The 27503-nt window shown below is 36.4% G+C and overlaps 1 protein-coding gene across 3 annotated transcripts in view; it reads right to left on the minus strand.

The window, feature by feature from the left end:
* Positions 1-27503, minus strand: part of Ankrd28 (ankyrin repeat domain 28) — a 134189-nt gene that overhangs the window by 16537 nt on the left and 90149 nt on the right. For all 3 annotated transcript variants that reach the window (XM_034497951.2, XM_034497950.2, XM_076931406.1), the window contains exons 7-18: positions 25760-25902; positions 23797-24009; positions 18142-18220; positions 16418-16532; positions 15160-15242; positions 13401-13464; positions 11306-11374; positions 9217-9357; positions 7424-7535; positions 6027-6053; positions 5265-5339; positions 913-1114 (exon numbers count right to left, since the gene is read on the minus strand). In XM_034497951.2, the coding sequence (XP_034353842.1) occupies positions 913-1114; positions 5265-5339; positions 6027-6053; positions 7424-7535; positions 9217-9357; positions 11306-11374; positions 13401-13464; positions 15160-15242; positions 16418-16532; positions 18142-18220; positions 23797-24009; positions 25760-25902 (1323 nt within the window). The remainder of the gene's footprint in view (positions 1-912; positions 1115-5264; positions 5340-6026; positions 6054-7423; positions 7536-9216; positions 9358-11305; positions 11375-13400; positions 13465-15159; positions 15243-16417; positions 16533-18141; positions 18221-23796; positions 24010-25759; positions 25903-27503) is intronic.

The raw sequence follows: 27503 nt of genomic DNA on the forward strand, positions 1-27503 counted from the left end.
AAAGACAGGAACTAAGAAAAAAAATCTGACTACTATTTTTCTTTTTTCACTATGTAGCCCTGGCTGTCCTGGAATACATTCTGTAGATCAGGCTAGCCTCCAATTCAAGAGATCCACCTGCCTCTGCTTCCTGAGTACTGGGATTAAAGGCATGAGCCACCATCACTTGGCTTGACTACTATCTTTTAACTGTACCAGTCTTGGCTATTAAAAATGAGTACTGCCTGTAAAGAGTAGGGAATGTGTGTCTTCTATTTCTATACTGCTGGCACTAATCATTTCTGTGATTGTTCCCCTCCCCCTTGCCAGTCTTTTCTCACACACCAGTAACTTGGTTATAGATTGCTGCATTTTTCATACATTGCCAACATTATAAAATTACAATTTGGAGTAGTTTTTGCAGAAGTTAATAGTCTATAAATTTTTTTTCTAAGCATTTAATGCAGTGTACTAGACTAGTAATATAAACAAAAACATCTATTAGGGCTAAAGAGATGGTTTACTGTCCAAGAGCAATTGGTACTCTTACAGAGGACCTGGGTTTGGTCCTTAACACCTACATGATGGCTCACCCATAACTCCAGTTCTGGGGGATAGGACATCTTCTGGTTTCCATAAACACAAGGCACATATGTGGCACACACATATATTCATACAGGTAAAACATTAATACATATGAACTTCAAATAAGTCTTAAAAAGCTTTATTTTTAAAACATTAATGGTTGCCATTTGAGTACATGGTAATCTAAAATAACTTCCATCTTATTTTTTAAAGTGTTGTCTTGCTGTTGTTTTTCCTTCAGAATACAATCATTTGACTGTTTAACATGAGAAGTAAACACAATTCCCAGTATCATTACAAAAGTATATTAAGATATAAATAGAAAATCAAGTATAATATTTGGCATACCTGCTGCATGGATAGGTGTTCTCTTCAAAACGTAATCTTTTACGAGGATTGAAGCTCCCTGATTAATGAGTACATCCACACATTCAACATGGCCCTTAAATGCTGCAAGATCTAAGGGTGTTCTACCACTACTATTTCTTACATCAAGATCTAACAAAGACTGCACCAGCACTTCCAGGGCTTGATGGTGACCATGATAAGCCTAGAAAGAAAAATATGTAATTTAGACCAACTCCCTAAGTAGATTCCCCCCCTCCTCAGTTCTGGAGATGGGAACTAAGGACTTGTGTGTGCTAGGTAAGTAAGGAAGTAAGCAAGTTTACCAGAGTTACATGCCCAATACTCCCCTGCATTGGAAAATGTAAAGTAAGAAAATTTATCTTTACATTGTAACGCCTGACATAATACTAACTTCTATATTGAGAAGCCAGAAATTTTAAACTATAGATTTTTATTTTGTAATAATCACTAGTACTCTTCCACATTAAGGAATACATAGTCTATACATAATAAAACCTCAAATGACAGGTGGTAACAATGCTTGAATCATGGCAGACATCAAAACATAGATGTGGCATGAAGACACTGGAAGCTCTGGCTGTAAGGTTAGGACCAGAAAGCTCATGCTCTTGATCGGTGCGGTGGCTGGGACACTGAGTCTTTGACAGAGCTTTACTGGACTTAAATCACAAGGACAGAAGTGTAATTTGAGATGAGCCAGGGCTCAAGTCTTGATTTCTCATATTTCTCATAGATTCTGTAATATGCCAGAGCTGAAACATAAGCATATCTTCCAGTACAGAAGTATTAAACTGAGACCTGGGAGAATATCTGTCAGGCACTGTGATAACTGTGAAAACCAATGAGACTTAAAGATCTGTCAGAGAAAATGGAGCTCCCCTTATTACACAGCCTAAAGAAGCTTTGCAGACAATTCATTTTACAAAATGTTAATGTTAATGGCACGTATATTGTTTATACTGGACAGGATACTGTGTAGGGAATAAAGAATAGGCTTCATAGAATAAAGCAGTACTTCTTGTGCAAAATGTCCAAAATGGTTCTGTGTGTAATGGCACTTGGTACACAAGCCTAGTGACCTAAGTTCAATTTCTAGAACTCATGCAAAGGTAGAACAGAGTCAAATCATTTGTGAGATAACCTGAAACCAGGGTACTCTGGGTTCAGGATACCCACTCTAAAAAAAAAAAGGAAAGAAAAAGCCAGCAAGTATAAACAAAGAGAAAGCTTGGTTCTACTGGCGTCTATGTAGGAAGTTTAATGATCCAATAGGTTAACTAACTCAAGATTAAATTGAGTGTAGACAATAAAATTCATTCTAGATTCTCATCCAATTTTACTTGGCAATATAGTGAAAGAATTCATGCTAATCCAAGAACAAGCTTTGAGGAATCATTGGGCACACAGAAGACAGATTTAATAAAAAAAAAATAATAAAAAAGGAGAGAAAATGATAATGCTTTGTTATAGGGCTCTTCCCCTCATCAGTTCCTCTAAAGGAAAAGCCTGTATGTCTAGTACCATCAAATTTAGGGATAAGACTTTCCTAAAACCTCATTCCAGTGTCCTACTGTATCAGGCTGAAGAGGTGAGTTGAAAATAATAATAAAAGAAAGTAAACTATTTCAACTAATTTCTGAAAGTCTCTTAGGATGAGCTATTATGGTGGTTTGAATAGGTATGGTCCCCATAGACTCATGTGTTTGGATGCTTGCTTGGCTCATGGGGAGTGGTACTGTTAGGAGGCGTGGCCCTGTTGGAGAAAGTGTGTCACTGTGGAGGTGGGCTTTCCTATGCTCAAATTCCAACCAGAGTAGAAGACAGTTCCCTTCTGCTGCCTACAGATCAAGATGCAGAACTCTCAGCTCCTTCTCCAGCAACTGTGTCTGCCAGGACACTGCCATGCTTCCCACCATGATGATAATGGACTAACTCTCTGAAACTGTAAGCCAGCTCCAATGAAATGTTTTCCTTTATAAGAGTGGCCTTGGTCATGGTATTTTTTCACAGCAATGGAAACCCTAAGTAAGATAGATATAAAATGCAAAACTTGCAATATAATCACATTTCACTGAACTCTATTACAGACTTTCAGTTTAGAAAGCCTAACACTGAGATAGCTAAGAGATGGAGCAATCTAATCGTCCATTGATAAGCTGATTGAATACAAAATGCAATACACACACGCACGTATGTAAACTCAAAACTGAAGGAACTGTATATTTAGTTAAATTTACGGTAGCAGCCAGAAGGAGGGAAAATACACCACAATTGTCTCAAATTGTTTCAATTTTTAAGACACAAGAGCTCTAGAGATCTAACACAATTGAATAGTACTCTAAGAGATGCTTAAGGAAGTACATTCAATGGGGAACATAGGGCTGTAGTCAGATTATGGGAGGCTAAGCTAACTCTCAGTTTAAGGTTAGCTTGGGCTACAAAGCAAGACCCTCTCTGTGAGTAATGAAGAGAGAGGGAGGGAAGAATTTGCCAAATTGGTGAACGGAAAAGTAACACCAATAAGTGAGTAAGATAGTCAGTCCTATGACAGACTACAAGACTGTCAGAAACCACTGATGCTGATTTGTTGATTCTCTACCAAAGAGGAAATCTAGCATCTAGCAAATGCCCGAGAAATGACTGACAGTGACAATGCAAGAAACACCAAGTTATCTACTCAAAAGTTCCTTTTTTTCTCACCAATTGTAAAATAGCTACTTTCTCCATACTGACTTTACATTTCAGACTTAATACTTACAGTTCAAGCCTGGTAGAGAAGACAAGAAAGCAGAAAGCTTTAGAACACTGTGCTTAGCTGGGTTTTATGTCAAGTTGACTCAAGCTAAGTTATCAGAGAGGAGTGAGCCTCAACTAAGAAAATGCCAGAGTAAGATCTTGCCATAGGCAAGCCTGCAGGGCATTTTCTTAGTGATGTGTGAGGGCCCAGCCCATTGTGGGAGGGTCAACCCCTGGGCTGAAGGTTCCGGGTTTTAAGAAAGCAGGCCAAACAAGCCAAAGGTGAAAAGTCAGTAAGCAGCACTTCTCCATGGCCTTTGCATTAGCTCTTGCCTCTAGATTCCTGATCTGTTTGGATTTCTGCCCCATGGCCTTCAATAATGAACTGCAATCTGGAAGTATAAGTGGTTTAAATGAGAATGTTTTCCACAGACTCATATTTAAATGCTTGGTCCCCAGTTGAACTACTTAGGAAGGATTAGGAGGCGTGGCCTTGTTGGTGGGGGAAAGTCACTGGGGATGAGCTTTGAGGCTTCAAAAGCCCATACCAGGCCCAGTCCTGCTTTCTCTCTGCTTTCAGATCGGTGCACGAGCTCTTAACTATTACACCAGTGCAATGCCTGCCCACCTGTCACCATGCTCCCTACCATAATGGGTCATGGACTCACTCTCTGAAACTGTAAACAAGTCCCCAGTTAAATGTTTTCTTCTATAAAATGCCTTGGTCATGTTGTCTCTTCCCAGCAATAGTAACAGTAGCTAAGACATTCTCCTATTAGCTTTTGGTTATGTTGTCTTATCACTGCAACAGAAACCTTAACTAAGCCAGGGACCTTATTGGTAATTTAGATAACTAAGGTGGGGGAGGGGAACAAGAGGCAGAAAGATTCAGTATGTCAGTGATCATATGCAAGGAGAAAATTAAGATAAAAAGTTACAGAACATATGAAAAAGAAACAAATGGATTGCTAAACTTCTAGTGAACCTGTTAAATGAAGTTCTGTACTTAACACCAAGTGTCAAAGTCAAATATCCCAGTCTTCTGATGATTAAAGACCTCTACCCAAAGTTTTTCAGTACAGAGGAGCTAAGATGGGTTTTACTTAGTATTTCCTAATCTCCATGTCTTCGTGACTGGCACTCAGGAAGAATCTGAAGATGGATGGGAAATTATAGAGCATGCACCCAAATCCTACAGCAGTGAGAGAGAGAAGTAGCACTGACTCTACAATCAGCCAGCACTCATGGCCATGAGCAAGCCAACAACTGCTGAAATTTACAGAAACTGGGTGGTGTATATTATTTACTTAACAAATCACGGTCCTCCAACGGGGGCAGCACATTTTAAATTCATGTCAAAATCATATTTTCTCACTTAAAAGCAGGGCTTGAGGGAGCTAAGAACCAATGCTTAAAGGAAAGTGAGAAGCAGATAACCAAGAATGCACTAAATAAGTTCTTAAAGCTCTAATTCTATGAAAATTACTATAAACCAACCAAATGTCTAGGGCATTAATTAGTTTGAGTCAACACAAGTAGATACTGAAGATCTGTAGTGAAACAGCTATCAAGTTGGCTACAAAGGCAGCACTTACAGCCAAATGTAAAGGGCTTATTGTTGCTCTATTATCTGAATCACTCAACATGTCTGTTCCCGAGGTTTCCATTAACTGAAAAAAGAAGAGACATTAAAAGTTAAAGAGAGACATTTAAAAATATTAGGAATGATACTTTTAAATATTTCATAGTAGTTACTTCTCCCATCCCTTCCTCCAATCCACTGTAGAATACAACAATAAGTAAGCCCACATAACAAGAGAACCACAAAAGTATAGTAAGATGTAGTGGTTTGTAAATGCTTGGTCCAGGGAGTAGCACTATTAGGAGGTGTGGCTTTGTTGGAGTAGGTGTGTCACTGTGGGTGCATGGGCTTTGAGACCCTCATCCTAGCTGCCTCGAAGTCAGTATTCTGCTAGGAACATTCAAATGAAGACGTAGAACTCTCAGCTCCTCCTGCACCATGCCTGCCTGGATGCTGCCATGTTCCCATCTTGATGATAATGGACTGAACCTCTGAACCTGTTAGCCAGCCCCAGTTGAATGTTGGCCTTATAAAAGTTGCCTTGGTCATGGTGTCTGTTCACAGCAGTAAAATCCTAACTAAGATATAAGAGTTTTATTAACTAGGAGTTTGAGGAAATATTCTCCCATCAGGTAAATGCCTTCTCTTACTGAACACACATTCTTGTCACTGTATTGGTCTCAGTGTCTAACCAGTTCTAATGAGAACAGAGAAACACACTATCTTGAGTGGTAGTAGCCTATTTTGAATGTTGGGGGAATCGATTGATACTTACAACATCTAAAGGAGTTTCACTTGCAATCTGAAATAAAAGTTAGAAATGGCATTTTACAAAGTTATTTATATATTTATTTATTAATATGTTTGACATCTTTATTGATATAAGGCTTTGTTAGTTTGTTTTAAACCCATGCTCTCTTTTCCTCCAGAAAAGATGTCTTTTACACAGATAATTAGATGCTACAGTAGACAACACATCTATATACATAGCCTAAGATTTTATTCTAAAGAACCATAGTAGCCTAGGAAATACGGATTATTTTTATAATAGCACATTAAATGCTATATTAAATATGTTGACCATCTTCTATACCCTCAATTTTATTTTCTATTGAAAGGAAGCAATGCCTATTATATATCTATAAAGAAAACTGGAACCTGAAAGATCTGTCACTCAAGACTAGATTTTAACTCATTTCTTCCCTTCCAGTTTGGCACAGTAGGGTCCAGGATGATATATTGATTCCAGGACAAGACCACAGCTGAAATTCAAGCTTCTTTTACAGAAGTAGACTATCCTTTATTAGAAAGAACTGGGAAATGAAAGGACCTTGCAGAATTCTCTAAATATATGGGAGAAATCTAACTCTTTCAGGGACTTCTATTTTTATTTTTCAAGTAAGATATAGCTACATCTTTAAAAGAAATAAGGAAAATGTGTATTTAAAAGGATAGAAATAAAGGCAATAAATCTTGATGTTGACTATTAGGAGGATCTGGAGGCTGGTGGTACATGAGTGTTGGTGGTGTGCTATATGAAGTGAATCCCCAGATCACATAAACTAGCTGTGATGGCGCATGCTTGAATTCAGAAGTGGAGGAACAAAAGGTCACCCTCAATTATATAGTTTGCTGGAGGCCAGCCTGGATATGTGTGACTGTCTCAAGAAACACAACACCATTTTAGGAGCCTTCTTCAGAGATTTATCTGTTCTTGTTTTTGTTGTTCAATGGTTTGTTTGAGGTAGTGTCTCACAATGTTGTCTTGGACTCAAGCCAGTGTCCTTTCTCAGTCTCGAAATTAGGACTGCAAGGGTATACTGCTGTGCCTGACTTCCTCTCAAAATATTAAATATTCCATCAACATCTAAGTAAGATGCAGTAAGACAACATCTCACTGCAGCACAGGCTAGCCTAGCCTTTACAACATTCCTGCTTTAGACTCGCAAGGATCAAGATTATACACCACACAGGGCTCAGTGACTTAATTTATTTTTGGAAACAAAAGCAGAAGAGTTATCTTACTGAAGCAACCATAAATTTAAGAGGTAAATGGAGTCTGAAAATGTTAAAGAACAAAACTGAGTATTTTCTGGTCATGTAGTCTCCTTTTAGTTATATTACTAAACTAAAAACTCACACTAGACCTGTCATAAGAATTCAGGATCTTACCAGTTGAAGACACAGACGGTGACCATATGCAGCTGAGTAATGAACTGCATTGTAGCCTTGCTTGTCCCTGATCCCAGGATTTGCATCATTTCTTAGTAAGTATTCCAGGCACCTATATGCAAAAACAGCAAAATAAAGATTCTAAAATTTACATTTAAATACTTTATTATAAAAACACTGCAGCAATTAAAAAAAAAATCACATGCCAAAATTTAGCAGACCCAAAGACTATAAAACTCAACAAACTTTTTTATACAGTAAGAATAAGCATTTAGAATGGAAGCTATGGAGCTTTACATTAGACTTTATACATTTATTATCAAACATATTTTTATATACTTATTCACCTACATTCATTTGAGACAAGGTATGTATGTATGTATGTATGTATGTATGTATGTATGTATGTATGTGGCACAAGGTCTCTCTCTATACAGTTCTGGCTGTCCTGGAACTCTCTATGCAGACTAGGCTAGTTTGAACTTAAGAGATCCTCCTGCCTTTGCTTGCCACCATGCCTGTCTACCTAGCCTTTCCACCTACATTTTAAAAGCCAATGATTAAATATTGGTTAATTATTCTCTTGTTATTAATATTTTTATACCCATGGTTATGTAATGTAAATATTATATTCAAGCTATAATAGCTTTTTTTGGTGGTTGTTTTGTATTGTTAATTTTGTCAGGCTTTTAACAATGAAAGGGCCCATTTATATGACCACTAGTCTTATATAATAGGGATATTATATATGTCAGATACATTTGCACATCAGATAAGTCTGCTTATGGTAATTATTACCATTTTCTTGGTCTAAATCTCTAAAGTCTTAATTTTGTTTCAAAGTACAGGCTAAATTAATGCATAGAAATTCTATGTAACTATAATATTACTAATGTTTTTATGTTTGATAAATCAAAGTACAAGGCTTCTAACAATATAAAATTCATAAATGCTTTACCAACCTGATTATTATTCAAACTACAACTGGTATACTGTTTTATACAGAAGCATGGTTTTTGATAATTCAACCAGTACTCTGAGAGTAAATTGAATTTGCTAAAACTTGGACCAAAAGGGTCTTTGAGTTTTGACTGTCAACTTCATTCCTTCCTATGGGATAAGATCAGGTCAAGGGTGTGTGTGGTTATTCACTCATTCAGATAATAAGGCTCAATATATACTCAAAAGATGACTAAATCAGGTGATAGTTTTTGTATGTTTTTGAGACAGGGATTCTTTGTGTAGCTCTGGCTGTTTTGGAACTCATTTTGTAGACTAGGCTGGCCTCGAATGCAAACATAGGCCTGCTTCTGTCTTCCAAGTACTGGGATTAAAGGCAAGTACCACCACTGCCTAGTAATATAGTTCTTGATACCTGAGCTCTGTAGTTTTAAAAAATACTTTTATTTTTAACTATTTGTGTCTGTATGTAGGCATACACATTGTGATGCTAATCCTTTTTTTTTCCCCCTATACAGTGAGTTCCAGGACAGCCAGGGCTACACAGAGAAACCCTGAAATGAAAAACCACAAATCACAAACCAAATAAACAAATACTGTTTTGCAGGAAGAATGAGAAAAGACTACCCGATTTTTCATGTAAGGACCAGATACTTGGAAGACAGCAACAGCTAGAATTTTGTAATAATTATGAAATGTATTTATTTTATAAACTGTAGATTCAAGGATGATAAGAATACATAAAGAAAATACACACTTGCAGTAAAACAGTCCCCATACAAAGATGTCAATTTGTAGAAGTAATAATGCTCTTCTGCCCACATGGTACTTACTTGCCATCTGTGTCTGATGTAGCTGCATAGTGCAGGGGTGTGCAGCCTCTCTCATCAAGGTCATTCACACTTGCTCCTGATCCCACAAGAGCAAACAGGCACTGGTAATTGCAGTTGGCAGCAGCATAGTGCAATGGAGATCTTTTGTGACCAAATTAACACAAGAAAGGTAAAAGTCAGAAACATACATTTGTAAACAGACCATAGCTAACCCTTATTCCACACATTTAGTTACACTTATACTCCCAAATCAATTACAACCATTATATTCTGCTGAGAAACGTAAAAACTTTCATTTTAACAAAGCTTGCCTTATATTATCAAAAATGCCCCACAGTCCATGTCTTCAGTAATAAAAGCAAAGAGGAAAAAAACAGATGCATAGAAGAGTTGTTATTATCAAATCCACACAGGCCTCAACAGTAATGCCAGTTTCTGGAGCAGTAACTTAGGCACAGTCTTACAGACTAATTCCCTATTCAGATGAGCTAGGGTACTGGTTTAATCTCTGAAAACTGAATAATCACAGCTTATTTCTCTCTAATTACTAAAATTACATGGAATGCTATTAAACATACAAGTAACTATTTTAGGATGATAAAAATATTCTATGATCTCATTAAATAAAAACCAAAAATTATAGTAAGTTTAATTCAGAGTTCCTTACAGTGTATTTTTTCCCTCTAATACACTGACTTAGGAAAATGATAGCAAAACATTATTTTGCCTTATTGGATAAATACTATAGAGTTTTTTATTTGTTTGTTTGAGGGTCTCATGCACTATGCAGCCCTGGCTGGCCTAGAACTTAAACATATCTTTCTCCCAAATGTGGGAATATGCCATGATGCACAGCTATTACAGAGATTTTTAAAAATGCAGCTAACCCTGGAAATAAAAAGCTTTTAAGCTCAGAATAAGAATATCAAAACCCTCTATGCTATTTGTTGCATGGAATGTGCAAATAAAAACAAATAAAAATTAGCTATAAAATTTCATTTTGTAGGTCTATTGTACAGTCAGGCAGCACTTAGCTTTCTTCTCTTTGTTTCTTACTTCCTACCACACGAGCCTGTTCCTTTTCCCTTCACATGAGTACTATCATAAACATCAATATATTCCCATACATCTTCTGATTTACACCTTCCCCAGAACACAGTCTAACACACAGTTCTTACCAGCTAACACATAGCACTTAGACTGTCATCTACATCTTTCAAACAAATGATTTACTTCTTGTCTGAATGGTTTTAATGTATGTCTATTCCTGCTATAGAAGCTTCAACTGCTATAACTATAAATGCTAGTAGCAGTAAGGCTAGACAATAACACTTGTCCTTTCATAGCTGCTCTTCTGTAGAGTGTACTCAGTGGGTCATAAGGATATGAATAAGAAGAAAAAAAATCACACATATATTTGTAACCTATTTTTTCCTTTTAGTAGTGGGAAGAAGGAACTCTCACAAAAAAATGACTTGGAAAGTTCTAGGTACTCGAGTTTTTTGAAGGTACTTTGGTACAGTGATGTTTTAAACTTCCATGCCATTAATTACAGAAAAGGGGCAATTATTATCACCAAGAAGAATAGGGATAGAGCTGGAGAGTTGGCTCAGCAGTTAAGAGCACTGGCTGTTCTTCCAGAGGACCTGGGTTCAAGGGATTTGGTATCCTCTTTTGGCCCCATGAGTACTGTGCACATGTGGTACAGAGGCATACAAGTAGACAGAACACGTATACAGATAAAACAAATCCTTAAATAATAATTTAAGAAAAGAACAGAGGGAGCCTAGGACTGTAGGGAGAACCCAATGAAAAGACTGGGATTGAGACTGGGGTTAGAGGCCACTGACTTCAGCTGGCTGGTATACATGTGTGTGCTCTTTTTCTGTTCCTTTCAGCAGTGCTAGGGAGCAAACCCATCCCTGTGCACTTGAGGAAGATAAACCATATACCAGGCCCTACTTCAGATTATAACTCAAAAGATGCTGTGTAACATATAAAATTAAGTTTCAGAAGTCAGTTAAAGGTCAAGCAAGCCATTAAATAGGCAAATTTAATCTTGCTCTACAGGACCTAAGTCACAGATTACCTTCCAAATTTATCCTTTTTGTTGAAGTCTGCACCAGTATTCAGCAGAAGGTTTAGGCACTCCAAATTTCTAGTCAAGGGAAAAAAAAAAGAGTTTGAAAGTATAATTGCCAGTGATTTTTATGATAAAAATGGTAGGCTTAATGAAGCATAAATGCATATTTAAAATGAGGATTACTTCCCACTATATTTAACATTTAAAAAGTGATATGCATAAATACTGGCACATAAGAAATAAACAAATGAAGTATATTATTGTAGAAAAGATCACATTTTTAAGAGATCCTAAGAGATTTTTTTTTATAGTGGTTTAACCTGATGCTGCTTATATTCTAATGCTAATTTTGGCCCCCCAAACTGGTTGCTTCAGATGAGAAGTTCAGACATAGATGACCTAAGTGACCCTGCCCCCAGTTAATTGTGAATGGTAAATAAAGATGCCAACAGCTAATAGCTGGGCAGAGAAGACATAGGTGGGGTTTAAGCTTCACAGGCTTTCAGGAGAGGAGAATGAGGAAGAGGAAGAAAGTTCAGGAGGGAACAAGGAGAAGCTGCCATGGGTTAGAGAGTAAAGAAATTTATCTTCTCCCCCACCCTCGTGGGCTGGCCAATTGGATTAAGAGCAGGAGCACAGTAAATAGAAAGTTATAGATAGGAAAGTAGATTCTAACAGCACGGAGGGTAGGCAGCTGCCCAGCTATTGTGCTGTTTAGGAATTGTTGTAAACATAAAGGCTGTGTGTGTGTGTTTTTTATCTGGGAATTCAATAACCAAAGGCAGGGTAGAAATTCCGAACTCGGGATTTAAATAATTTTTTACCAATACTTATATTTAAATGTCTTAAATTTAAGGGGTTTTAAAACAATAAATTAAAAAGAATTAAAAACAAACAACAGAAAACCCTGTACCTTTGAAATGCACATAATAATGGCAAATCAATTTCTCCCATTGTCTCCTATACTATCATTATTTATTCAGACTGAACCTTAGTTAAAATTATAGGACATTCTTATATTCTTGTTATAGATTTTTATAAACCCAACATCAACTTTGTATATTATAATGAAAAGCATGCCTGTTGACTTTCCTTGTAGGCAAGTTACATACACATTAGTTTTTAACTGAAATGTCCTCTGGTGACCTTAAAAAGATAAAGAAGGAATTCATATATGTTCAATTCATCTCTGTAATTTGGACTTGGTGGCATTCTTGGTTCAACACAATTGTTCTCTAAAATCATAGGAAATATTAATGAATTATCACTAGAAATAACATGCTCACAAAATGTCCCTTTTGATAAATCATGAATTAAATGGCTTAACACAAATCTAAATTATCAGAAGCATTACGGTAACAGAACGTTTTCACAGAGCAGAAGTTTTGGCCATTCAACCTAACTGACTGACTGACTGATTAGCTCTCCCCAGAGTACTTCTTATAACTTAAGTGCAAATAAGGAAAGTGCTGCATGCTTATAATTCCAGCACTTTGGAGGCAGGGGTTGGAGGGCCGAGTGGTTCAGCATCCTTGGCTACAAAGCAAGACTCTGCCTCAAAAATCTCAGGGGGGCATGCTTGGGAAACTAAAATACTTTAAATAAAATTTAGTCTAAAATGTTCTAATCACAACATTTCTTCTTCTGAGCCAAGACATAACTGCATCATCAATATTTTTCTCTCTAATGATATTATAGTATTATTCAGAATATTCATAATATTTCTGATGTTCTCATCATCATGAACATTTTTATTTGTTAGGAATTACTTTTTCATATAAAAAGTAGTGTTTCCTTTTGTAGGCTTGTTCTTTCCTGCTTAATACTTATGACTTGGTTGAAAGAAGACAAAAAACACAACGGAAATAAACAAACAAAAACAATGTTTGCTGCCTTGAACTGTCTATTGTTAATATCCAACCATGATTCAGTTTCTATTTTGTGGCGACTCAAAACTAATAAAAAGGAACAAAGAGACAGCCTCCATGACTGCTTTCTCTCTCCTAACCCAGGCAATCTTGAGACATTAAATGTATACTCTAATGACTTCCATAATCCCCCCCTGCACCTTTTTAAAAAAATAAAAATACTATTAACGTACCCTCCAGCTGCAGCTGCATGTAGACAGGTTCTGCCAAAATCATCTGGGGTATCTATGTCAAATCCTGTAAAAATGAATGTATATCTTTTCTCTTATGTAATATTATAGATGTATTACTTTGCATTAAGATAGTTTATCAAGAAGTGAAGTATCACATTGCTCTTTTCAACCCTAAACAAACATATATTCTTAACGTACAAAATGAATAAAGAAAAATACACTAGTAATGCATAACATTACAAAAAATAAACAAAAACCTAAAAACAACAACCATGTAGTGCTTGTCTGCAGAGTTCTGCCAGGAGTGATGGCTCACACCTCACACCTGCAGTCTCACTGTCCCAGCTACACAGAAGACTAAAGCTGGAGGACACTCGAGTCTTGGCAAGCCTTGGTAACATGGTATAAAACCTGTATAAACAGGCAGGCAGGCAGGCAGGCAGGCAGGCAGGCAAACAAAACTATTCTAATTTCTAAAAGGCTACAGCGTGCCATGGGAATAATAGTCAACAAGAAAAAGAACATTTTTTCATGAACATTTTTATTTGTTTAGGAATTACTTTTTCATATAAAAAGTAATGTTTCCTTTTATAGGCTATGAAGTACTGGTAACAGACACAAATATGACCCTTCAAGAACCTAAAGTGAAAAAGGCCAGCCATAAAGATTTTGTTAGATGATTCTTTAAAAACTGTATTATTAAGTGGCTAATATACCACACTATGCTAATGGTGTTTCTTTTATAGGGATTAAATATACTTTAGAATGGATGTTATTTTGGCTATACAAGCACATTAAATAAGTAAATTTATAAGTGTATAGTATACAGATATCTCAAAAAAGCACTTTAGCCAGGCATAATGGTAAATACCTGTCATCTGAGCACTTGGGGAGCAGAAACAGGAGAACTGCAAGTTCAAGGTTAGCTTGGGCTCTACAGACTCTCCACTAATCACCCCCCCCCCCCCCCCGCTTCTAAGAAGAGGGTATGCATTCTGTTGATATGGCTATTATTAATACTGGGGAGCACTTTTCACATTCTTGTTTATGCTAAGTGGGGATGAAGAGCTTTATATGAACACCTGTTGAAACTCAAAAAAACCCCACAACAATGAATTTACACATTAAATATCTCACACATATTAACAAAAACAATTTCTTCCTAAACCTCAGAAGAGTGTGTGTCTCATTCTACAATATTTGTATTGAAACCTCATTATTTTATTTCCGTAAACATGGGTGCTAATATTTAACTTTCTCATATATTGAGAAATAGAAAATAATTTAAAGTTAATTAAATCTTTTACAGTCAGCGATTCAACGCACTTAATAAGGATCATAGGTTGTTGCATTAATACTAACAAAAATCCATACCAACTAGTTATAACATTTAAAACTAAGTACTGGTAATGAATTAATAATTTCATGAGCCTGTAAGATATTCATGTTATGACTTTTAATGCTCAAAATGAAGACCCAAAGGAATGAAACATGCAGGTACGGTGTTTTGCTTCTAGGACTAGGTGAACAGGACAAGAAGAGAAGACTGTCATCACTGGGTAAAAGCTGCTCTATGGACACTACACACCCCATGGACCAATTAACTAAGGGAATCAGTAAAGCACTGCTCAGAGCTTATGAGGTAACTGTGACAACACAAGGGAGGGAGGGAGGGAGGGAGGGAGGGAGGGAGGGAGTCAGTCCACCCCAGAACAAGCAAGCATGCACTAACAAACCGGTCTGTGTAGGTTCCACTTACCTGAAGAAAGGAGTTTCCTGCAGCAATCTGAAAAACCACTTAAGGCTGCCAAATGGAGTGGGAACATTCCATGTATACCACGCCTTAAATTAATAGAACAGAAACTTCATTATAACACATGAAAAATATAATTTAAATAAAAGATATCACTTAAGTAAAAGATAATTGGTTGAGTAGAAATTTCTTAATACTTTAGGGAAAAATCTGGGCAGTCACTGAGAAGCAGCATAATTCATCACCCAGCTCTCTTTTTCCAAAGCTTGTTTTTCTAACCACAGCACTGTCACCGTTATAGACGCACTGCATGTATGTGTCTATACTGTAAATGTTGAATGCCCAGCAGCACCTCTGGGCTATGTCATTGACACAGTTTTTCCCAAACAAAATGTATTTGCTCAGGGAACAAAACTTCTGGCCCATCTTACCCCACCATTTAAAACCATTTCTGCAAGGTAATATGCTCAAGAGAGCTCATCTCAGTCATTCTGTAATGTTGAAAATTGGAAAGCAACTTAACTGTAAATAAGGAGAATATTGTATGTATCCTTATACAGTAAAATTAAACCCCATAACTTAAATTAGAGCTATCTAAAGAAATGTGAAAAATCTTAAGCCTCTAGATAGATTGCTAAATGAATATTAATATATACTTTGAACCACAAAGACCATGTACATAATAGCATATCACCATATATAACATGACATACAGGACTTGGAAATACCAACTTGAGTATGATCTTGACTTTTGTAGAATATACACAAAATAATTCATACTTTAAAAATTTAGAGGACAACTTTAATATGTAAAGCAATTAAGAGCAAACTTTCTTATTATTTAAAGAAGTTGGGGTTGGGGGGGTGGGGGGCACTTTGTACCAGCAACTAGGGAATTCCTGATCTCTGCAGATTAGTCTGAAACCACTATCTACAGCTCATCCAAGAAAAGCATTTGGGTATGTACAATTTTTAGAACTTCTAGTTTGAAAACAAAGGGACAAAAGTTAAATTTCTTATCAAAACTTTGTATTATTTATGTTGGAGGAAAAAGAAACAGAAATGTAAAAACATGCCACACTGACTAATCAAATAAAATTATACATAAAACCTTTTCAATCTATCAGTGTCAAAAACAAAAACAACAACCACCCCCCCACCCCACCCCAACTCCAATGCTGAGATTCAATTCCCATCCCAACTCTAGTGCACCAGCTTTGTCCTCTCCGCACAGCTCTCAGCACTCCTGGGAGTGCTAACTTACTTTGCAGTATCAGCACCACTTGTAATAAGAGTGTTGATTAGCAGCTCATGGCCATACCGGGCTGCTATATGCAAAGGGGTGTTCCCATTTTTATCTTCACAGTCAATTACCGCTCCTGCAATAAAGGGCATCATGTCAGACACTAGATTATATACACGTTGGCCAAAACTCTTAAATGCAATGTAATGTAAAATGTTTAAGCATAAAGAAACGGACATAGCAACCTAACCAACTTCATTCACAACATATTTACTGGAGTTACCAACTGTATAGTTGTATAGTTAAAAGTTTTATTAATTGAGTATATGATTTAAACATATTTAAATTAACAGAAGGGTTCTAGGGTGCAATGAGTCTAGAGACCACTATGCTTAAAGACACTGCTTTAGAGCAGAACTTTAGAGCAATCCTATGCTTCATGAAGACAACTGCTTACAGTACTTTACAAATCTTTGGATCATGAGCTTTTTCCACCTTTGTAGAATTCTAGCAACAAAAAGCTAACAAAGAGGTTCTTGGGGAGATGGCTCAGTTGGCAAAGTGCCTGTCATTAAACATGAGGAACAGAACTCATGTAAAGTTGGATATGGTAGTGCCCATCTGTAAGTCAAATGCTCATAGGATGAGTTGAGAGATGGGAATGAGAAGCCCTGGAAGCCTGTGAGTCTGCAGGGAGAGGTAAGGACTAATATCTGAGGTTGTCCTCTGATCCCCACATGTCCACCACAGCACTTGTACACTTTTCTTTCACTCTCTCTTTCTTACATACATACAGCACACCTACACATAAAAGAATGTTTGCTAAATGCCAGCAAGAGGCTGGAGAGCTGGCTCACTGGTTAGGAGCACAGGATATTATCTCAGAAGACCTGGGTTCATTCCCAGCACCTACACTGAAGTTCACAACTATATGTAACTTGAGTCCCAGGGAATCGGACACCCTCTTCTGGTCATCATGGGCACTGTATGCATGTGGTGCACAGATAGACATTCAGGCAAATATTCATGTACATAAAATAAAAACCTAAAAAGAGCAACAAAACATCTTGAGGACTATTAACAAATAGTCCTTTAGAATGTGGTCTGAGAAACAGATTTACATTGACGGCCATACAATTATTTAAAAGTTTAGTTTGTCTAGTACTAATTCCAATACAAGAGAATAAAGTGCAGAAAATAAACTAAAACTCCAAGAGTTCAAAAAGCATTCAAACAGGGAAAAGTGAAAATGCAACAAAGTTCATGTTAATCTATACTACATGCAGAAAGGTAGTTTTCCAATTAGCAATAATGAGCAAAGAAAAGGTTAACACTAAATATATCTATAAGTCACAGTTGGGCAAGGTGGTATATGTGTTAAAAGGACTGTGAATTCAAGGTCAGACAAAGCTATGCAGGGAGATTCCTCTCCACTATTCCCTCAAAAGAGAAGAAAGGAAATTAATAATTCAGGAGAATAGAAATATCTGAATAATATATATTCATCGTATTTTATCCTGTACTAATTTTCAGGAAATCTGAAATAAAATCTTAACTGTATACACACTGCTATGGCAATTCCACAGTGCCATTCACTTTGTGGATTAAAAAAAAAACCCAACCAATCAAACAAACAAACAAAAAACAAAACAAAACAAAACAAACAATGACAAAAAAAAAAAAAAAAACCACCAACCCCAAATTTCATTGAAAAAATAAAAGAAACAAACAGAAATACTTTTTACCACTCTGGATAATGGTTTGTGATCTGGAGAATCTACCGTGGAGGGCAGTCATATGTAGTGGGGTTTTCCCATCTTTACTCTGAAATAATGAACAAAGGAAAATTGTTTAATTACTATGCTATACCCAGAATGTGCATTCCTTAGTTGTACTTTAGGTATTTTTATATAAATTTATAAATATACAAGAAGCAAGTCTTATGAACGTAAACCAGCTGTTTAAAGCATAAACTGGCTTTTTATTCTTTAGTATGCATATCAAATCAAAAACACAAAAAAATCCCCATGCTTACTATTTATACAAATCCTGTGTGGCATTGTAAAGCATAATGTTATGATTTTTATCCTACAGGAGGGAAGATAACATAGGCTATGAGATGGCTCCACCGAGGGCATCATAACCCAAGTGCTACAGTCACGATATGCTTCCTGAGTGTCACCTCCCACCTTAGGTCACTAGAAGTTATTTTAAATACCATGTCTTCATTTGTTCATAATCATTTGTAATCAACATTATTATCTATTTTCTTGAATTATTTAAGATAATCAGACTGCTGGCTGTACTTCTCTATAGTTCAGAAGAAATTTCAAATGCAAAATAATTCCTGAGTGATGTGATATTATTTTCTTCCTAGTTAAATGATTTTTTTTAAATCTCTAAAGTCTTCTAGTGAGTTAACTATACAAATCCTTCAGCACTATGCAGCATGAGGTCTGTACATGTACTATGATAAATGTTCCAAGTTTGTACTATCTCTGTAAAACTTTTCATGAATAGTTACCAAGGTATTTGATTCTATAACTGTTCTAGCTTGTCTTGGGACACAGTCACCTCAGACTCACTACATATCTTAGAACGGCTCTGAGCTTCAGATCCTCCCAGCTCAGTCTCCAGAGGGCTGAGATTACAGGGATATACTCCCATGCCCAGCTTGTTTCCTTAATCCAATCTATGGGATTTCTAAGCTCTGGAGGCATGGGAGGAAAAGATGAGGAGCATGTGTGCATGTGGACTCCAGAAGCACAGCATGAGTTTGGACAAGCTGCCTAACAATTACGAGCGTGTACTTCCTCAAACTGAAAATGAGGATATTATCTATACCTTATAGGCCTGTTGCAGTCCAAATAATACCACTTATATAACTTCCTTTAATAAGGGAAAAAAGCACAAAGATATTAACAAAAGCATTCTAGTTTCAGGTTTCCAAAAATGTTCACTATGACAGACATTTCCACTCAATGTTAATTTTACTCACAGTTAATTTTACTCACAGTCATAAAAGCAAAGCAAATAAAAATATAAACAGGATTCATAATACAGTGAAATTTGATAGATATGACTTCAGTTAACATTTTTTAGGTATTAAACACATTTTAGGTATAATTTCAAAATAGTTCATATATGTCAGTCATTTAATCCTCATAACCCTCAGATAGATAAATACTATTATTTTCAGGCCAGGGAGATGGAAGAGCTCACTACTAAACCTGATGACTTAAGCTTAATGCCCAGACGTACAACACACACACACACACACACACACACACACACACACACACGCACGCACTATACGCTCTAAGTATATAAATATAATAAAATGTATATATAAATATACTATTACTTCTGTTTTATAAGTGAGGAAACAGAGCATGAGATTAAAAAATTCCAATGTCTTCTAGCTAATAAGAGATGGACCTCTATAAGCTTATCGAGAACATTAGTATATTTTTACTTTCTACATAATGATTATAGAAGGTATATATACAAAGTAATGTACAAAGGAAGAAGAAATTAAAATTACCAGTTGAAAAATATGCCTTAACACTAGTAGGAGAGGACATTTATTTTTCTTTAAATTGGAGAAAATAGATTGCCTTTAGCCTTCTAAAATCACGTTAGAGTCAAGGTAGAAGTTAATTTTTTACATATATTTATGTGTAATTTATTTTTGCACATATGCTAACGTCATGGTGCATGTGTGGAGGCCAGAAGACAACCTGCAGAAGTTATTTCTCTTCTTCTATTATGTGGGTTCCAGGGATCAAACTTAAGTTGTGAGGTTTGGTAGTGGTAAGTACCCTGATCTGCTGAGCCATCTTGCCAGCAAGTAAAGATCACCAACATTCTAGGAATTGTTATCAAAACCCAGTAATAACAACACAAGTCATATAGTTAGTTTATAGTAGTTTTATGCTTAAACTTCAGTGCGATATATTTTGTTTGGCTAAAATTTTTATTCATTCATTCATTCATTCATTCATTCATTTTCTTAGCGCTGGCTGTCCTGGAACTCATTCTGTAGACCAGGCTGGCCTCGAACTCAGAAATCCACCTGCCTCTGGTTTGTTCTCTATAGCTAGCTTAGCCTGTTTTCTTAGAGAACCCAGGATCACCAGCCCAGGGATGAAACTACCCACATGGGCTGGGCCCTCCCTCATGGATCACTAATTAAGAAAAATAAAAGCCTACTGTGTGTTTAATCCCAGCATTCCGGGCAGAGATCTCAAGAGTTTGAGGCCAGCTTGGTCTATTAAGTGAGTTTCAGGTCAGCCAGAGCTACACAGAGAAACCCTGTCTTGAAAAATCGAACAAAAACAAAAAACAAAAAAGAAAGAAATCAAGAAAATATATGCCTTACAGTAGGATCTTATGGAGGCATTTTCTCAAGTGAGGTTTCTTTCTTTCTTTCAGATAACTCTAGCTTGTGTAAAGTAAAAGACTTGCCAGCACAAAAGGAGTGGGTGGGCACTGAGAATTCTTGTTGGTTGAAAACCTAGAGCTATCAATAATCTTTGTACAATTTCAGAGCTAGATAGCATTTCAGAAGTCATCAACATAAGAACATGCTTCAATGGAATTTAGCCCCAATATAATTCAGACAACTGAACTGTAAAGGCAATTACAAACCATTAGGCTAGTTTTGTGGTATCTATTGTACAATGCTGCCTTCAAATCTGCTTAATCACTAAGATGTACCCTTTGCCAACTAATAAAAAGTCCTCATGTGATGTACAAAAGCTAGTATTGAATTTTACAAACCATTAAGGACATTATGTCCACTATTTTGAGCATTTTATAAGTTTAACCTTTTAGAGAACAGATTCCCAATTTAAATTTCCTAAGAAAAGACAAGCAGAAACTACCATAGGTAAGAGTTCTCAACAGACACTGACGTGAACCCAGTGACTTAGTATCAAGTTAGTATAGAAAGTGATCTTTAAAATCTAATGTTTATCCTTTAAATACAGCAGCCCACAGCTGAAAAGTTTATAATAACTAATAGAATAAGTAAGCCTTCATTATTTCCATGAAACATTGGTGCTAGTGTAATTTTAGATATTTTATCATAAACATGTATCATAGAAACTTAAAAAAAAAAACCTAGATTTAATCTTTTGCTTCTGAAGTCTATTAAGATAAATTGAGTTTTTTGTTTTGTTTTTTATCTCTAGGGGAAAAATAATTCTCCTTACCACACAATATTTGTTATTTTTCTGGGCTGGGGAAAAACTCAAGTGAAAATGATCATCTGGGTGCGGTGGTGCATGCCTTTAAACTCAGCACTCCCAAAACAGGTGCAGGAAGTTCTAAAGAGTTCCAGGCCAGCCTGGTCTGCATTCTAGGCCAGTCATGCTATACAGTGAGACCTTGTCTCAAACCAAACCAAACCAAACCTGAAACCTGTCATCAATTTAAAAAAATGCTACTACATGTCTTAAAGATTGAAACCACACATATATACATGCACATACATACATACATACATCTTTTGTTTCTAATTGAGACATGGTATTGCTATATACCTTAGGGTAGCCTCAAAAATCATCCTCCTCCTGCCTTAGCTTCCAAGTGTTAGGATTACAAGTGTATGCAAAACTGTGTATCTATAAATGTGTATTTTTGTATGTGTTCACTTGTGCAAATGTGAATATGCATACATGTGGAGGCCAGAGAACACCAGGTATTGTTCTCAGAAGCCACTCGCTTTGTTTTTGAAGACAGTGTTTATTATTGGCCTAAAGTCCTCAGGCCTGCTGGCCAAGCCACTTTACTGATTATTTCTATGGCCGCTAAATATTAATTCTTTAAAAAGACAGTTTAGGGGCTAGAGAGATGATGGCTCAGTAGTTAGGAGCACTGTAACCCCAGTTTAACTCCCAGCACCATATGGTGACTCACAAGAAATTTCAATTCCAGAGGATTTGACTCCCGCTCTGGCCTCTGTGGGCACCAGGAATATATATGAAAGCAAAATATGCATACATGTAATAAGATAATGTAAAATGTAAAATAACCTAAAAAAAAGACAGCTTAACCCAAAGCATAATAGAGACTCTTAATGATACTTTCTGGTCTTCCTTTCTTGAGAATGATGGAAATAAATTTGTGCCTCAGTTGGGGGTGGGGATAAACAAACTAAGTCCTGGTAGAATTAATGCTGCCTCACTTCTCGAGGAGGCCAGTGCTTTTGCTGTAGTTAGGCAAGGCCGTGTTCATCTATAACCACATACAAAGTGGGCTGAAATTCTTTGTAAACATTATTTGTAAGCTGACATAGTTTTACTAATCCTAAGCTATTCAAATTTGATTGACTGTGGTTTTCTTCATAACACAAGATGGGTTTTGTCAAGTGCTTAAGTGACGAACTGATGAATAAACCAGGAACAGTGACAATACCTTTTAACAATCAAGAATGACTATGGACTATAAAATAATAATGCTTGAAATCTTGGTTACCTGTGTTTCTCACAGATTTACACAATAAAGATAAATTTATTTTTATTCCTGAATTTTAACTTATTTCTAAAATGCTTACATTACTCCTGAAAGCAATTATGAACAAAAGGCCAAGTGACTTATCTTTATGTGTAAAAAAGATGCTTCTATTCTAACACCATGTAAAATCTTGTAACAGAAATTTCAGAAAAAAAAAAACAATTTCAAAAGTCTCACAGCATGAATATCCATACACATACCAGCACTAATTCTTTACTCCATGTTGTCTATCACATTATCAATATAGTTATTTGATGCTTTAGAGGTAGTCTCAAGTGTTGTCATTGTGTGACAATCAAAATGTATCACTATTCAATATCTGGAGTCTCCTTTCTAAAACAAAGTTTACAGATAATGAAGAGTACAAATCTTAAAAGCACCCACGGTGGGTATTCACGAGTACACAAAGCCCTGTCAAAGTACAAAGCAGCTTCATTACCCTATAAGGTGTCCTCATGTCCCTTGCCCAGGTGGCCTTTCCTTCCTTCTCATGGGCAACAACTGATCTGTTATTTTCTCCTAACTATAAATTCTGGAACTTCAAATAAATAGAATTCCATCTGTTCTAGAATCTTACATAGAGGGAAAAATTATAAAATTCTTTCTCTTATTCAGCATAATATTTTAAAAATTTATCCATATTCTTTTTGGGAGGAGTGCTGGGGTTGACAATAGAGACAGGGTCTCACTGTGTAGCTCTGCTGGCCTCAAACTGAGAGATCTGTCCGCCTCTGGCTCCAGTGTGCTAGGATTAAAGTTGTGCATCACCATGCCTGGCCTTATCCATATTAAGTTGACTTATAATTCTGGAAGGTATGTTATGAATACTGTTTGAGACACGTAACTACATACTTAAAGCATGGATTCTAATTGTTCCATACCTTCATATTGACATCGGCCCCATTGCCAACCAGAAGTTCTAAACACAGTGCTCCATGTGTTGATGCAGCAGCAAAGTGCAAAGGTGTGAATCCTTTCTCATTCTTCTGATTCACATTAGCACCACAGTCTATGAGCTCGTTGACAACAACATCTTGTCCATTGTAACAGGCCACATGAAGAGGTGTGTTTCCATAGGCATTTGGTTCATTCATCTATAGGAAACAGTGTGAATGTGAAGTAACCCTATTACTACTATAAGCTGTTTTAAATTATTAGTTATAGAAAACAGGAATAAATACAAACATGAGGTTTATAATGCTAAAGTTGTTTTACAATAATAGACCTAACAATAGGCAGTTTGGTTTTAAATGGGCTACATACATTTAAAGAATGTGCTTCACACATACAATGTTAAATTCCTCCACGGAGTTAAGAAAATAAAAACAATGTATTTTCAAAAGTCTTTGAGCTAAGAGATAATTCATCATAAATGGTGAGTGGAGGCAAGGACACCTTCCTTGTTCATCTATTTCAGAGATCCTTTAAAGGCCATTATGCTAATTGGTTGAAAGAGAGCTACAAGAACTGTTAACAAAATAAAACTTGTAGCCATCTTGTACTTCTTAGTACAAGATGTCCCACACAACAATATGTTTGGGTGTTTTGCAACGTCTAATTCCCATATTTTTCATGTCTTCTTTGTTTTTAGTAAAGTGTTTCTTACAGTCCTGTCATGTCTTGTCTAACTAGAATCACATACTTTTCAACAGCTTTTGCAATCAAGACTTTATCGTCTCCCTCTCTGTTTTCTCCTTTCTCCTTATCTACTGCTTTGAAAAACCAGTAAGCTCGAGTCACATTTCCTAGAGTAAATAACAGTAGAGCAGGGATGGTGGCATACATCTATTACCCAAGTACTTGCAAATTGAGACAGGAGGATTCCAAATTTGAGGCCAACTTGGGCTATACAATGAAACTGTTCCCAAAAGTAAATCTATTGCAAGTGGGAGTAAAAGACATGTTTTTATAAAGTATGATACATAAAAGCTAGATGAATTTTTATTCAGGGATTATATACCAAGAGATTAGCATCCCTTCCTAGCCAGAAAGAATCGTAGTACTATATGTTTATAGTACACACACATACATAATATATATAAAAATTTATAATACATCTTTTGCTGTCTTCCTCTCTTGTTTTTGTGTATTCCATAATGCTATGTCATTTAAAATAAAGTTAGATTTACTGGCTCGGAAAACTGACAATAACACAGCTACCTAGTCAACACGTGTCTAATTAGCTACCTCCCAGAGAACTGCAAGAAACAGAGCTACAGGAACTGAAAGAGAAACTTTGGGCAAATCACTCATCTTTGGAATGGGTTTTAACTCTACATAGTTTGTCTAATTATCTATTATACTGGCTAGTTTTATGTCACCTTGACACAATCTAGAGTCATCTTAGAGGAGGGAACCTCAATTGAGAAACTGCCTCTATAAAATTGGGCTGTAGACAAACCTATAGTTCATTTTCTTAATCAATGATTGATGTACAGGCCCAGCCCATTGTGAGTGATGCTATCCCTGGGATGGTCATCCTGGGTTCTAGAGAAAGTGAGATGAGCAAGCTATGAGGAAAGCAGCACTCCTCCATGACTTCTGCATCAGCTCCTGCCTCCAGGATCCTGTCCTGACTTCCTCTGATGATGAACAGTGATATGAAAGCATAAGCCAAATAAACTCCTTTCTCCCCAAGTTGCTTTTGGTCATGGTGTTTCATCACAGGATAGTAATCCACACTTAAACACATATATTGATCATATCAGTATACTAGCTAGTGAAAAGAGAAAGATTTGGTAAAAGGACAAAGATATTACTGTTATCTTTCAAACCTAAGTTCTGACAACAGAGTAACAAAAACACAGAATACATTAATTTATAGTGCTCAATCTATATACCTACATCAACTCCGAGATCCAGAAGGTACTTGACTACACTGATCATTCCACTAGAGGCTGCTGCATGAAGAGGGGTGTAAGACTTCTTATCCTTACACGTCACTTCAGCTCCATGAGATACAAGTAATTTCACTACTTCAATGTGACCTGAAAATACATTTTTAAAAAAATAAAAGAAACAATCAAAAAACCATCAGCACATAGAAATTATTAAATATATTCCAAATACATTTAAAAAATGTAAGATAGCACATTAATTTTCTAATGCATGTTGACTAATAATTCATGCTGTAATTCAAAATGATTAAAAAAGCTAAGAATTTAGAATATTTTTTGAAAAATATTGGTAGAGAGAATAACTAAACTCAATTTACTTCTAGAGTGATATCTTGACTACATCTTGTTCCTCTATCTCAAGATCATTTATCATCTCTTTCTTTCACTTTTACCTTGTGATGATGTCTTCTGTCAGGTCATGACATAAAGGTACAGACCAGATGACAGAACCCTCACTTGGACTTCCAAAGCTCCAATATTTGAAAGAAATGGAATTCTGCTCAGGATAAATTACCTAACCATGGTAGATCAAGAATGTACTGCTGTCTCCAAAACAAAGAATACCCCTTTAATCATAATCCATTGTACCAAGGACAACCAAGCCATGCTAAGGCCCAGACTGAGGTCCACACATTTAACTATTTCAGAATCTAAACTTCAAACAATTATTATTCTAGCCTTCATTTCATGAAAATAGTTTGTTAGATCAAACCTAATTCCTTCAAAGTGAAAGGCTGATTATACTCCACTTACTGTACATACTTTTTTTTTTAACACAAAATGTGTTGTTTAAAATCATACACACTGTTTCTAGACTGTCCCAATGAATAACCTACAATAGACTACTCAGAAAAGTATTCAAAGACTTAAGGATATAAAAAAATCTACATAAAGTGAAAGACTTTAGGATGAAACAGAACTTCTGGCTATTTTACCTTCAATTAAAAGAAAAAATTCCTTATATAAGGAGAGGTACATATTTTTGGCACTAAATATCACATTTTCAGATTTTGGCCATCAAAATAGGGTATGTGTCTAAAATGGCACCTTTAGGGGTGGGAGTGTGCACTTCCAATCCCAGCACTGGGGAGTTGGAAACAAGCAGGTCTCTGGGGTTCTTTGGCTAGTCTGTCTTAATAACCCCAGGTCCTAGTCAGAGGCCATGACTCAGAAAATAAGGTAGATAAATTCCTGAGGAATGATTCTGGAAGCTGATCTGACACACATACATGTGCATGTGAAAGCCGGGCAGTGGTGGCGCACGCCTTTAATCCCAGCACTTGGGAGGCAGAGGCAGGCGGATTTCTGAGTTCCAGGACAGCCAGGGCTACACAGAGAAACCCTGTCTTGAAGGAAAAAAAAAAAAAAAAAAAAAAAAAAAAAAAAAAAAAAAAAACCCAAAACAAAACATGCGCATGTGAGAAAACACACACACACACACACACACACACACACACACACACACACACACACGGAGCTCATAATAAAAGGGTTTAGGGTTTTTTTTTTTTTTTTTTTTTTTGGTAGTGACAGAGATTGAACTGAAGGCCTTGTGCAAAGCAAACACAGTATCACTTCAGCTTTACCTCCAGTTTAATAAGATGCTTCTCAATGCATCTCCACAACTTACACTTTAACAATCCAGTAAAAGGAGGATGGATATGAGAGTGAGCTTTTAGTAAACACCCATC

This window comes from Arvicanthis niloticus, chromosome 3 (assembly GCF_011762505.2).
Source record: "Arvicanthis niloticus isolate mArvNil1 chromosome 3, mArvNil1.pat.X, whole genome shotgun sequence".
NCBI lineage: Eukaryota > Metazoa > Chordata > Mammalia > Rodentia > Muridae > Arvicanthis > Arvicanthis niloticus.